This window comes from Staurois parvus, unplaced genomic scaffold, assembly GCF_062004578.1.
Source record: "Staurois parvus isolate SC_StPar_1 unplaced genomic scaffold, SC_StPar_1.0 ptg000479l, whole genome shotgun sequence".
NCBI classification, from domain to species: Eukaryota; Metazoa; Chordata; class Amphibia; order Anura; family Ranidae; genus Staurois; species Staurois parvus.
The window spans coordinates 1541187-1554717 of NW_028318275.1; the positions used below are offsets into that span (position 1 = coordinate 1541187).

A 13531-nucleotide genomic window follows, 5' to 3' on the forward strand; every position below is an offset into this window, starting at 1 on the left:
TTCTAACGTCAGCTTGTTCAATTAACCGCTTCCCGACCACCCTATAGCAGAACTACAGCGGCAGGGCTGAGCAAAATAACGTGTATATTTACATGACTTTGTATTCCGGGTAGGTGGCTTCAGCTGTCAATCACCGGGTCCTAGCCAGTGATTCCTCGTTGGCACCCGAGAATCGCCGAGGAACACTGACCAGGGAGAGGTCTGTATGTAAACAATACATATCTCTCCTGTTAGCTCCAGCACGCTGCTTTGTATTGCTCTGCATAGCAGCGTGCTTACACAGTAAAGCACAGCACACTGTAAAATGCACACAATTAACCCTTTGATCGCCCCAGATGTTAACCCCTTTCTGCCCAGTGTCATTAGTGCAGTGTCAGTGCTTTTTTTAGCACTGATCACTGTGTTAGTGTCACTGGGGATGTCAGTAATAGTTAGTCAGTTCCCCCCCAGTGTCAGAATGCCCGCCGCAGTCTTGCTATAAGTCACTGATTGCCGTCATTACGAGTATAAAAAATAAATAAAAATTCCAGTATATATACCACCATTTGTAAAAGCTAATAACTTCCACGTAAACCAATTCATTTATTGGGATTTTTTTTTAGCAAAGATATGTAGCAGAATACATTTTAGCCTAAATTTATGATGAAGTGTTTTTTTTAATCTTTACTGGATATGTTTTATAGCAAAAAGTTAATTTTTTTTCCAAAATTGTCAGGTTTTTGGTTTATAGTGCAAAAAAAAAAAAACCGCGCAGGCTATCAAATACCACCAAAAGAAAGCTCCGTTTGTGGGGGAAAAAAGGACATGAATTTCATTTGGGTGCAGTGTTGCATGACTGCGCAATTGTCAAAGTAACACAGCGCCGTATTGCAAAAAATGGCCTGGTCAGTAAGGGGGGTAAATCCTCTGGAGGGCAAGTGGTTAAGCTTTGACAAAAAAAAAAAAACACCTGGAATCTGATTGGTTTCTATACAGAGCAGCACCAGATTTTGCATTCTCCAGTTTTAGAAAATCAACCCCTGTGAGTACAGAAAAGTGTCTGTTATGCAGGCCATAGATGGGGAGAAAACCGGCCGATTTTTCTTTAAAAAAATGAAAAATTGGTCGTTCAAGCGGCTGACGTTGCCAGGAATGGTAAAAAAAAATCGCCCGATTTTCATCCCGTCTACAGCCGGCAAAAAGTGTCCCTGCAGAGAGCTCCACTATTTCTTTGACAGTGCTTTGACTTTTATAGCGGTTGCAACAATGTATCTATTTGTATCCATTTTGGATACAGATGTTTTTATTTGGAAACAAATAGATACATTGTTGCAACCGCTAAAAAAATGTCAAAGCACTGTCAAAGAAATAGCGGAGCTCTCTGCAGGGACACTTTTTGCCGGACTGGAATTCTTCTTCTTCATCCTCTTCTTCTTCTTCATCTTCTTCATCCTCTTCTTCTTCTTCATCCTCTGCTTCATCCTCTTCTTCATCCTCTTCTTCCTTTTCTTCTTCTTCCTCTTCTTCATCCTCTTCTTCTTCCTTTTCTTCTTCTTCCTCTTCTTCATCCTCTTCATCCTCTTCTTCTCTTCCTCTTCTTCTTCATCCTCTTCTTCTTCATGCTCTTCATCATCCTCTTCTTCTTCATCCTCTTCTACTTCTTCTTCATCCTCTTCTTCTTCTTTCTTCTTTTTGTCTTCCTCTTGCAGGTCACGTCTCATGCGCAGATTTTTTATCGGTAAAAAGATTGGCCGATTTGCCCATAATTGCCACAAAAATCGGCCGATCGGCAAAATTGGCGGATCTTTTTCCAACTTTACCGATAAAACAAAACTGACAAAATACCGAAAAACGGCCGAACAATTAGCCCACTACTGATCCGAAAATCAGACGATTTTATTTTCGGCCGAAAAATCGGCCGATTTTCGACCCATCTATGGCCTGCATTAATCTCCCGAAATCCAGTAAGCGCTTAACTTTCCTCCAACACTGCCTGTTCTGCACATTTCTTTATTGCCAGCACAATTTAAAGTTGATATTTAGTTGAAATATAACGAATGGCAAAATTTATTTTTTCTATTTTTTTGGACAGAGTGGAGAGGGTTTAGAATCTTTTTTCAGGTTGTTTTTGCTGGCTGTGTCCCTGTTAGGGAGATTCACCCTCTGTTTGTCCTGTTTACCATTATCACAGAAAGTTGTCCCCATAACAGGAATAAAAGGGGAAGTCTTTCAATGGGGACACTAGTTCTGGTGACCCTGGTGACAACCAGAGATTCTTTCATTTTGGAAGGGATTTCCTTTCACTTCCTGTTTGACCTGGGGACAGGAAAGGAAGTAAAATCTCCCCATGGAAAAAAAAAACTCACAGGGGTTATAACCCTCCCTTACTCTATACAACAAAAGGTTTTGCCTTTACTTTTGTTTTTTTGTTGTTTTTTGGGGGGGGGGTTAGGCTACAACTTCAGTCACAAAACTTACTTGTATGCAAGTGTATCCCGTGTCCTGCTGATTGCTCCTTAGTGTAGAAATTTTCTCTCCAGTGATGCCTGGTCCTCTTCACAATGCTGAACCTCCTGGGCTGTATGGTTTTTGTTGTCTTAGCTCTAACGTTGCATTGCAAGTTCCAACATCCCTTTCCTTTCCTCTTCTGCAACACATTCTGTGAATGGGGAGAGGTGGATAAGTAATAAGTGGATATGTAAATAAGGGATAAGTGAACATGTAAACTGTATTTGCACCACACATGTGAGGTATTGCCACGAACAGTAGAGCGAGAGCAATACTTCTAGCACTAGAACTCCTCTGTAACTCTAAACAGGTAACCTGTGAAAAATGTTTAGAGCATCACCTATGGCGATTAAGTATTGCAGTGTGTCACCATTCCACAAGAGTGTGCAATTTTAAAGCGTGACATGTTAGGTATCTATTTACTCGGTGTAACATCATCTTTCATATTTTACAAAAGAATTGGGTTATATATTGTGTTTATTTTTATTCATTAAGGTGTATTAAAAAAAATGTGTTTGAAAAACCCCTGTGCAAATAATGTGACATAAAAAATTGCAACAATTGCAATTTTATTCTCTAGGGTATCTGCTAAAAATATATATATATAACATTTGGGGGTTCTAAGTAATTTTCTAGCAAAAAAATACTGATTTGTAAACAAAGTGCCAGAAAAAGCTTGGTCTTCAAGGGGGTATACCTTATTACAGGTAACTGAAGCTGCAGCCAAAAATGTTTTGTTTAATTAAATGGAAGTTTTAACTTTAAATATTCTTTACAGGGTCCTTCTAAGATTGCAGAAGTGTGTCATTTTATCGCTCTGGCTCTTTGCATTCTTGTGATGTCACTGATCATATACAGATGTAAGTACTTCCAAACTCACACTGATATGAATGCACACTATTTGCCAAAAGTATTGGTACACCCCATTCCCACAGGTGTGTAAAATCAAGCACCTAGGCATGCAGACTGCTTCTACAAACATTTGTGAAAGAATGGGTTGCTCTGAGGAGCTCAGTGAATTCAAGCGTGGTACCGTGATAGGTTGCCACCTGTGCAATAAGTCCATCTGTGAAATTTCCTTGCTACTAAATATTCCATGGTCAACTGTTAGTGGTATTATAACAAAGTGGAAGCAACTGGGAACAACAGCAACTTAGCCACGAAGTGGTAGGCCACGTAAAATGACAGAAAAGGGTCAGCACAATCTGAAGCGCGCAGTGCACAGAAATCGTCAACTGTCTGCAGAGTCAATAGCTAAAGACCTTCAAACTTCATGTGGCCTACAGATTAGCACAACAGTGCATAGAGAGCTTCATGGAATGGGTTTCCATGGGCATGCAGCTACATCCATACCTTACATCACCAAGTGCAATGCAAAGCGTCAGATACAGTGGTATAAAGTAAGCTGCCACTGGACTGTAGAGCAGTGGAGATGTGCTCTCTAGAGTGATGAATCATGCTTCTGTCCGGCAGTCTGATGGACATGTCTGGGTTTGGTGCTTACCAGAAGAACGGTATTTGCCTGACTGCATTGTGCCAAGTGTAAAGTTTGTGGACAGCCTTCCCAGACGAGTTGAAGCTGGTATAGCTGCAAAGGGTGGGCCAACTCAATATTGAACTCTACGGACTAAGACTGGAATGCCATTAAAGTTCATGTGCGTGTAAAGGCAGGCGCCCCAATACTTTTGGCAATATAGTGTATTTCTCATCCTTTATTTAAAGCAAGGGGTCTCCAGACTTTCTAAGCAAAGGGCCAGTTTACTGTCCTTCAGGTTTTACAGGGGCTGAACTGTGGCCAGTGGGAGTAGAAAATGCCCCATCATTGGTTTTAACGGGAGGAATAGTGCCCCATTATTGATATCAAGAGAAGAATAGTGCCCCATTGATGGTGTCAGTAGGGGGAATGGTGCCCAACGGCCAGATAAAGGCGTACAAAGGGCCACATCCGGCCCCCGGACCGCAGTTTGGAGACTACTGGTTTGCAGGATAATCATACTGGGACTGATGTTAATGGTGTCTGGAAGGATCTCTGCTGGTTGCAGGATGCACACTTCAACTTTTTATCTATTTGCCTGCTCTAAGCTGCTAAAAGATGATTTTTAATTGGTTGTGATGGTTACTCCACAGTTTTTTTTCTCTTCAAGTATGCGAAAATTTGTTATCCATGCGAAGAACTTTGTAATTACAAATGGGTTCTTCTGAACTGCCCTGGGAAATCTGCAGGATTATGGAACAATCTTTTTTGTGCTGACACTTTTAGTGGAATGTAATAAAAGAGCTAGATATCACAACTCTTTAGCAACCTCAAGGTCCCCCAAAAATGATAATATGGGATACCCTAATCAAAGCTTTATCCTAAACCCAACATACAAAATGATTAGTTATGGGCTCAAATAGATTAAAGTGGGTTTTGTAATAATTGTATCTCTATCAAATATAAAAATACATGGCTAGAACATACAAACAACGCTTTTTATTTATACAAAAATATGACAAACATAATAAAATATAAAAACACCTCCATAAACCTCTAATACTCATGTATGGATGCCTCCCGGTGCTAAACCTATTATGCATTATCCATATACATTGAGGTAGAAATCATTACTCAATCAAGAAATGTGTGCAATTTCTGAAATCCATTACTGAAGAGCTTGATATCCCATTTGATGTGTATGCTGGGCTTTGCTCCAAATAAAATTGACGAGTCGGAGGTCACCTACACTAGGCGCACTTCTTTCCCGAAGCCTTTTCAGCTCAAAAACCAAATCGTCCACCTGCTTATCATGCATGGTATCTTATGCTTGTGGTGTCAAGAAGTGTAGATATTCCACATTGAAATTTTTGAATCAAAAGTTTTAACTCTTTAATTACAAGTGAAAGCTTTAGAATTAAAGACTTCATAAATTGTGGGACCATATTTGTAATGTATCTCACATAGTGCACATCATGTCAATGCACTATACGCTGTCTCAGAACCCGCACTGGCGAACATTTTTGTGACTCTATCACCCCACAAGCAAAACAGATTTCTAGCGTCTCACATTTAAGAATATTCATGGGGGGGGGGGAGATATTACTTCTTTTCATTAATGTGGTATTCAAAGAGTGTGTCAGCAAGAGATGGGGATAGACATCGCAAATTATTACAGAGAGAGGCATGGTGAATCCATAGGTTACAGACCAGATCACCTTGGGGGTTAAACCTCAGATGGGATCTGGATTTAAATTGATTTTATAATTGTTCCCTTAAGACACATATGCTACATATACATCATGCACGCTGGTAATTATAACAATACTAGCATTTACTTGATTTTATATGATTTTTTTCTTTCTTTTTGTATATATGGTTTTTGTGAGTCCTCACAGTCATTGGATGTATTATATGAACTGTGGCATAAGGCACCCCATCCCTTCCCCTGCATTCACAGGTGTAGTCATTTTCATTAATTCTAGTTGATGGGTTGAGCAGTCGTGCTCCTATATATTTTTTTTGCCATTTTTGATGTAACTAAGCTATGAATAAGGTCTGTGTTTTAGACTGAAACGTCTTAGAATGGACTGTGCCTTGGGCCATGTTTATTCCTTTATGCTATAAAGAATTTTATACATTCACCTGTTGTCGACGCTCTTTTGAATTGGACACTTATATGCAAGCAGAGGTAGACTGTTAGTTGGGCACAGTGAGATCATACGCTTTAAGCCTAATATATATGATCAGGTTGTAGCACCCTGTCTCTGGTATTGCATGAGGAGGTCATCACAGTAGGAAGTAATGGACAGGATCGGCGAATCTCCTGGCTGCCTCAGAGGTAGACTGTGTTTGTTTGGCATGCAATAAAAGAGCTAATTTGACAAATGTTAACATACATTTAGATCCTCCCAGATTGCCAAAGAGGTAATAGTCCTGGCACTGGGCATTTGCAAAGTGTGCACTCTTACACGGCAAGGAAAGTCCTACTTAAGGACCTAAAACATTGGGCAGAACAAGGACAGAATCAGCCTCCTGAAAGTAAGTTGTTGGTAAAGTCTGTAGAAAATGACAAATGTATGAGTACAACAACTTACTGGCGTACTGGAAACCTGTTTGTTTCCTAACCAGTTGGTAAAGCAGGAGAGGTGCTCACAAACCTACTCTCTACAAAATTACCAAAGGAAAGTGCAGTCTTCATGAACTGAAGAACAGACGGAGCCTTGTTTAACTGAAATTCTTAAACCAGTCAAAGCTAAAAGGAAAGAGCAAGAGGGCCACATGGGTCCAAAAAAACACAAGTATGACATGTCTGCAGCTTGCCTTGTGGTCATAAGGCCGTGCTCTGGTATAAATGCGTGTGTCAAATATTAACAATGTAGCCAAAACATTGAATTAATCATTTTTGTTCTGCATTACAACAAATTTTATTTGTATCTACAGGAAAATGCTACAAAGCCATAAAGACTAATGCAGGCCATACATGGTTCGAATTCTGAATGATTTTTCGGCCGCATATTGAAAACATCATTCGCTCGGTAATCCGATGGTGCTATCAATGATTTAGAAAATTGGCCGACCAAGTCATAAAGTTCACCCCATATAACAGGCGAAACTTCTGATCCTTCCAGGTCACAGCTCATGCACATATTCTTTTCGGAAAAATTATCATACGATTTGACCATCATTGAGTCAAAAATCGGTAGTTTTTCACAAATTTTCCAACATGCTTGCCCACCGAAAAGGGGAGGAACCACGAAAATCAACCGGTGCCGTTGATCCACTAACAGAGCAAAAATCGGCCGAATTTCTCAGGTCCGATTTTTGGACAAAAAAATCGGTTGAATTTCAACCCATGTATGGCCGGCCTAAAACAGAGAGGTAATAACAGGAAAATGATCAAACGTTATTGTGCCACACCTACAAATGCCTGAAATAAGGTCCGTGTTGGCCAAAAAAAAATTTTAGTCTCACGTTTTCTAAACCAGGTTTTAATCTGAAAAATGTCATCCAACACCCAGGGTGAAGATGTCAAACTGCACACCCCTTCCCCCACGATATGCAAGTTTGATTGCTTCCCAACCCCCCCTCCCTCCTACAATAAGTCACTATGCCCAGGGCAGCTGCCTCACCTTCCACCCTTTTCCCATGTCTTTTGTCTTTTGTAGTACTCTGTGCATTGTAGTTCTTATTTACATCCTAGAGCTAAACTCTTAAGCAGCTGTTCAAAAAGAAAATTAAATCTAGTTGTATGTGCCTGAAAAAAATCAGAGAGCCTGTGCTTTTCCCAAGCATGACAAAGCTTTAAATTGCCAAGGCTAAGGACTCTCTGGCCACTCCCTTGTGACAGCATTGGTGCTTGGTGACTGGACACTTGGGCACTCCACGTAGGTGCTGCCAAGTAGATGGACAGTCATATTCTCCTATATCTAGTGAGACAAGTACTAGCTATTTATCTTCCCTCTCGAAGCTGCAGGGGAGCAAAGGGAAAGTAAGTATATGCAACAGGAGGACTAAAAAAAGTGAGCTTGTTGCTTTGGTTTGCATGGGCTAAGCAGAAGTTTAATTTAAATGTATTTTGAACACTATTATGTACTTTTACAAACTAGCATTCATATCCAATTTTTTTTATTAATGTAGTGCTATCCCCACAGGGGCCGCTGGTATTACCTGGTTCTTCCTAACAGTATAGAGGCTGCTCACCACAGCAAGCACCAGTCCATTCACACTTATATTGCTCAATATCACAGTGTAGGGAATGTCTTTTTAGGATTTATTGCTAAGGAACTTTAACAGGAGAAGGGTTAGGGAATAGGATACTCCAGAATAATTAGTCTCTGGCAATTAGAGGACAGTTCTCTCCTTAATCTCCTTAATCAGCGAATATTGGACAGTCTAAGGCCCCTTTGGCATCTGGTTCCCTACAACACTGCACAGCTATACACACCCAGTACAATCTCAGGAACACTGCCCAGTACAGGTGGGCACTCTTCCCTAAGCTCACAGTCCAGGGCACTGCAGTCATTACAAATCAATTCAGGGTCTGCACTCACAAGTCCCCAGGAGAGCTGTCTTCTTCCAGCTTTTTCTGGACACAATCTGTAAGGAACCGCCTGGCGGTACCTCTAGCAGCCCACTGGTTAGGGTTCCCCAGAGCGCGGAGTCTAAGTTCCGGTGCGCTTGTTCACCAGGGCCCCTGATGGTGGGGATGGACTTGGAGCGAACCGAGACCAGGTAGCGGCTCCTGAGTACACCTACCCGCGGTAGAGGGATCCGCCAGAGGTTTCTGCAGGAGAGAGCCTGATGTGAAGAGGCGGATATGCCAGAGCAAGGTGGATGGATGGATGAGCAGGAGCGTGGTCAGACAAGCCGAGTCGGTAGCTGTGGGAGCAGTGCGGTACAAAGCAGCAGGCAGAGAATGGTCAGGTCACACGCCAGGTCAGCAACAGAAGATCAGATCCAATACGGGGGCATCCAGGAGGTAGGTCAGGCAAGCCAGGGGTCAGATCAGGAGAGTACAGCAAAGTCAGGAACAATCTGGGTCAGCAACGATCAAGAATCACGGTATACAGGATCAGGAACACAGAAAGACCAAACGGCAATTCATGTCAGCGCAGGGCGATTTAAATACCACGCCCTGCACTGTCATTGGTGCCAGGCACGCACCCGTGGCTCCGAGTGCGCATGCGCGGGTTCCGTCTCCGCCACGGCCGGCCAGGACCTAGTGCTCGTACACTAGTGTGAATGGGCACAGTGCGCATGTGCCGAGCCGTGTATCGTGGCAGCTCCTGACACAATCCAGTGAGTGAGACTGTCCTGTAGGCCAGGTTCCTTTGGTGCAGACATGTTGCCAGTTCTAGATCACATCCAGGTCCCAGCTCTGCTACCACTGACACCCCACAGAACAGCAACACGGTCCACAGGTTGCTTCAGGGGCTGCCCTGAGGCCTGAAATTCTCCTTGGTGGAAAAGACAATCTCTCCAGAGCTTCAGACTATTTATCAGCTTCCCCAGCCATCATCTGGACACACTTTCCCAGGGTTTGGCTAGGCCCTAATCAATATTCAGGCTGGTTATTTGAATTCTTCCTCCCTAAGCTCCTGAAACATCTTCTAGAAGCAGGGAGAAGCAATCAAACTCCCAGCCTGTTAAACCCTGAACAGACCAGACCAAACAATCACTGCACCCTTGATTACAGAAGTCAAAAAATACATTTACCTAGCATCCTACATTGCTTTGCTGTAAACCTTTACAGAACTGCACTAATGTATGGGGAGAAAGGATCAGGACTCCCAGCCAATCAGGGCTCCATTGCTCTGCACAGTGCATGTTAACCTAACACTGTGAACATGCTTACAGGAGGTAAAAGTGCAAAGATAGCCTTATCAATGTGCTTCTGCTCCTTCATTGTCCAATCACAGGCTATGGAGAGGTGACTTAGACTGTCACATGTCTACAGCCAATTTTAGCTGTAGTCACCCATCAGATGGGTAAATATAGTTACCATGGTTTAAACAGAGGTGGGGGAGAATTGAACTGAGCAGATGGAATATGGTCATAAGAGTAATGTAAGGCATTTTTTTTGTCAAAATCTTTTAATTTGAATTTTTTCAATGTTCCATGAAGGTAACAATTTAAAAACCAGCAGAAAAAAATAAATGAATACCAAAACCTACAAAATAACCTTTTAATTGAGGCAATGCCAGTCATTTGGTAAGAACCAGCATTATACAAAATATAAATAGTTCTATGACCAGTTAAGTGCAATCCTCATATAGGGTAATCTCTCAAGGATACGACTACAATGCATACCCTGCTCTCCACATCCCTTTTGTACATTAACTGCTTCCCCGCCGCCGTATAGCAGAACTGATGCTACAGGGCTGTGCAAAATCATGTCTGTATATATATATATATATATATATATATATATATATATATATAGTTTGTTTTCCGGGTAGGGGGCGCGCCCACGTGCAACCTAGCCTATAGATGTCGATCACCGGGTCTCAGCCGGAGATTTCCCACCGACACCCGGCGATCGCCGAGGAACAGTGACAGGGGAGAGACCTGTGTGTAAACAGCACAGGTCTCTCTCCTGCCAGCAGTAACATGCTGCGGTGTACTTCTCTGCACAGCACAGAAATACACAGCAGCATGTTTCCCTAGTAAAGCACATACAGTAAAACACAGCACAACACACAGTTAACCTTTATATCACCCCAGATGTTAACCCCTTCCTGCTCAGTGTCATTAGTAGAGTAAATTCGTGAATAGGTAAGCACTAATTCTTTAAATCAAATAAATCATATGACAAAAATAAAATAATCTATGACTATGAAATGACTAATAGTCCCAAACAGAATAAAATAAATATTGGACATATAATGAGTGACAGTCCCATAAAAATATAATCCTGTACGTCAAAGGATTTTCTTTTTCACTACGTGTAAACAATAAGTGAATTCCTCGCTCACCAAAAATTATTGGCCCGGTTAAGGTTAAAACGCTTTGTGATCATAAAATGTTGACAACCAGCAGCAAGCTCTCATGGATCAGATTTCCTGGTCTCCTAGTATGGAATGTGGATCCAGAGGACCAAAGATGGCGACAGGATCACGCTTCTACGTACGTTTCACCTGACGCCATCTTCAGGAAGTGACATGGCACCATATCTGGGTTTAATATATAGCAGTTCAAACATGTTAATTGGACGGCTCCAAAAACATGGCTACCTTTAATAGATTTAGAGGCAAATTAATGCTGCCTGTATGTCGGCTGTTGAGACTGTTGCGGTGTACAGAAGTTGGGAACCCTATATAACATATAAATATAAAACTGATATATAAAACTTATAAAAACACAAATATTTAAAAAAACATGAATACTAGGGAAACATGTTATCCAATAACAATATTGGGATAGATACACTAAGAAATCATGATATTAGTACAGTGCTAGTGTTGTTTTGTATTAGCACTGATCACTGTATTAGTGTCATTGGGATGTCAGTGGTAGTTAGTCAGTTCCCCCCAGTGTCAGAATGCCCGCTGCAGTCCCGCTATAAGTCGCTGATTGCTGCCATTACTAGTTTAAAAAAATTAAAAAATTCCAGTCGATATACCACCATTTGTAGACACTTTAACTTTCATGTAAACCAATTAACTTACATGTATTGGGATTTTTCTTTTTTTAGCAAAGACATGTAGCAGAATACATTTTAGCCTAAATTTATGACTAAATTTGATTTTTAATTTTTTTTTACTGGATGTTTTATAGCAAAATGTTAAAAATATTGTTTTGTGGTTTTTTTTTTAAATTATTGGTCCTTTTTTGTTTATAGCACAAAAAATTAAAAATGCAGAGGCTATCAAATACCACCAAAAGAAAGCTCTATTTGTGGGGGGAAAAGGACATAAATTTCATTTGGGTGCAGCGTTGCATGACCACGCAATTGTCAATTAAATTAACGCAGTGCCATATCGCAAAAAAATGGCCTGGTCAGAAAGGGGACTAAATCCTCTGGAGGGCAAGTGGTTAAATAGTAATATGTACTACAAAAAATAGTCACATATATTCACAGAGAAAAAACCCATGGATGTAGTAGGGGTCCGCGGACTCCATCACCTATCCAAATCCTATCACAAGAATACATATAGGCACTTGGGGGATCATAGGAAATAAATTATCAAGATATCACCAGATAAAGCCTCTCATTCTGAGACAATGGAGCTGGAAGATAGCCATTCATCCCACACCTTTTCAAACTTATCGAATACCAACGATTGGTATACGTAGTTTGTGTAAGGAGACCACCTTGTTGACCAGAGATTTCCAGGCCGCCACTGTTGGCACTGATGATTTCTTCCATGATAACACTTTACATTTCCTAGCATAGAACAATAACAGTGTAGAGAGGGTGCATATTATCCTAGTGGTGGCCAGAGAATCCACCAAGTTCATAAGGCATACCTCTACTGAAGGGGTGATGGGAATAGCAGTTACTGAATGAATACAGGTAAGAACCTCTCACCAATACTGTTAAGACAGGACATGTTTATGGGGGCAAAACTGAAGCTGTGAGATTATGTCTTATGCCTAGACCTGTGCTTTATTATCTATTCACTTATTTTACAGCAAGACATTGGTGGTCAACAGCTCTGGGAAGCTCTGGGAAGTGTAGGAAACCAAGCCACGGATAATACCTATACATGATCATACAGTAAACTCTTTCCTGACACAGAAGATCTACGACTTTCATTTCTTGAACAACCCCTCTGTACATGAACCATTGTGATACAGTGTTTGGTACTTGAACAGCAAATAATGATTTGGAGAAAATCTGCACACATGAAGCCTTTTTTAACAAAAACAAAATAATGTAATAAACAAAAAAAAAATCTATAACAAAAAAAAAATTATATATATATAAAATACAATATAAATGATAAAATACTGATTCTTCAAAAAGACATCCCCAAACTACCAATTGGATAAAAAACAATTTAGATCTATATCTACATTAAGCACCCTAGGGGCCAAAGAACCTAATTGGAGAATCCACTTTGTCTCATTCTGTGAGACCGACTTCCTCACATCACCACCACGCCAATGGGACTCAACTCTGTCAATCCCACAGAATTTGAGCAAAGATGGATTCCTAATATGTTCATCTAATCTTACAGCAAGTTTCCTTGTTGTTCTCCCCACATATTGTAAGTTACAAGGGCACTCTAAAAGGTATGTAACATGATTGCTATCACATGAAATAAATTTGTGAATTTTGTAAATATCCCCTTTTGCCTGAGATTGAAATTCCGACGTTTTTTATTACTATTAGCTCCATAGTTCTGCATGCAATGCATCTACCACATTTATAAACACCTATCTGGTCTAAAAACGTGACCATCTTGGATGGTGGATCAGGAACATTTTTCACCAATCTAGTTCTAAGAGTGGGCTGTCTTCTATAAATTAATTTTGGTTTTCTGGGTAAAACCTTCCCCAGAGCCTCATCATGCAACAAAATTGACCAGTGATTCCTAATAATATTTTCAACCAACCTGTGTT

The 13531-nt window shown here is 40.9% G+C and overlaps 1 protein-coding gene across 1 annotated transcript in view; it reads left to right on the forward strand.

Moving 5' to 3' along the window:
* LOC149452333 (T-cell immunoglobulin and mucin domain-containing protein 4-like) overlaps positions 1-13253 on the forward strand; it is a 31415-nt gene extending 18162 nt beyond the window's left edge. The window contains exons 5-6 of the mRNA XM_089689506.1: positions 3266-3347; positions 12599-13253. Coding sequence (XP_089545632.1) covers positions 3266-3347; positions 12599-12663 — 147 coding nt within the window. The 3' untranslated portion in view covers positions 12664-13253. The remainder of the gene's footprint in view (positions 1-3265; positions 3348-12598) is intronic.
* The last annotated feature ends 278 nt before the right edge of the window (positions 13254-13531 follow it).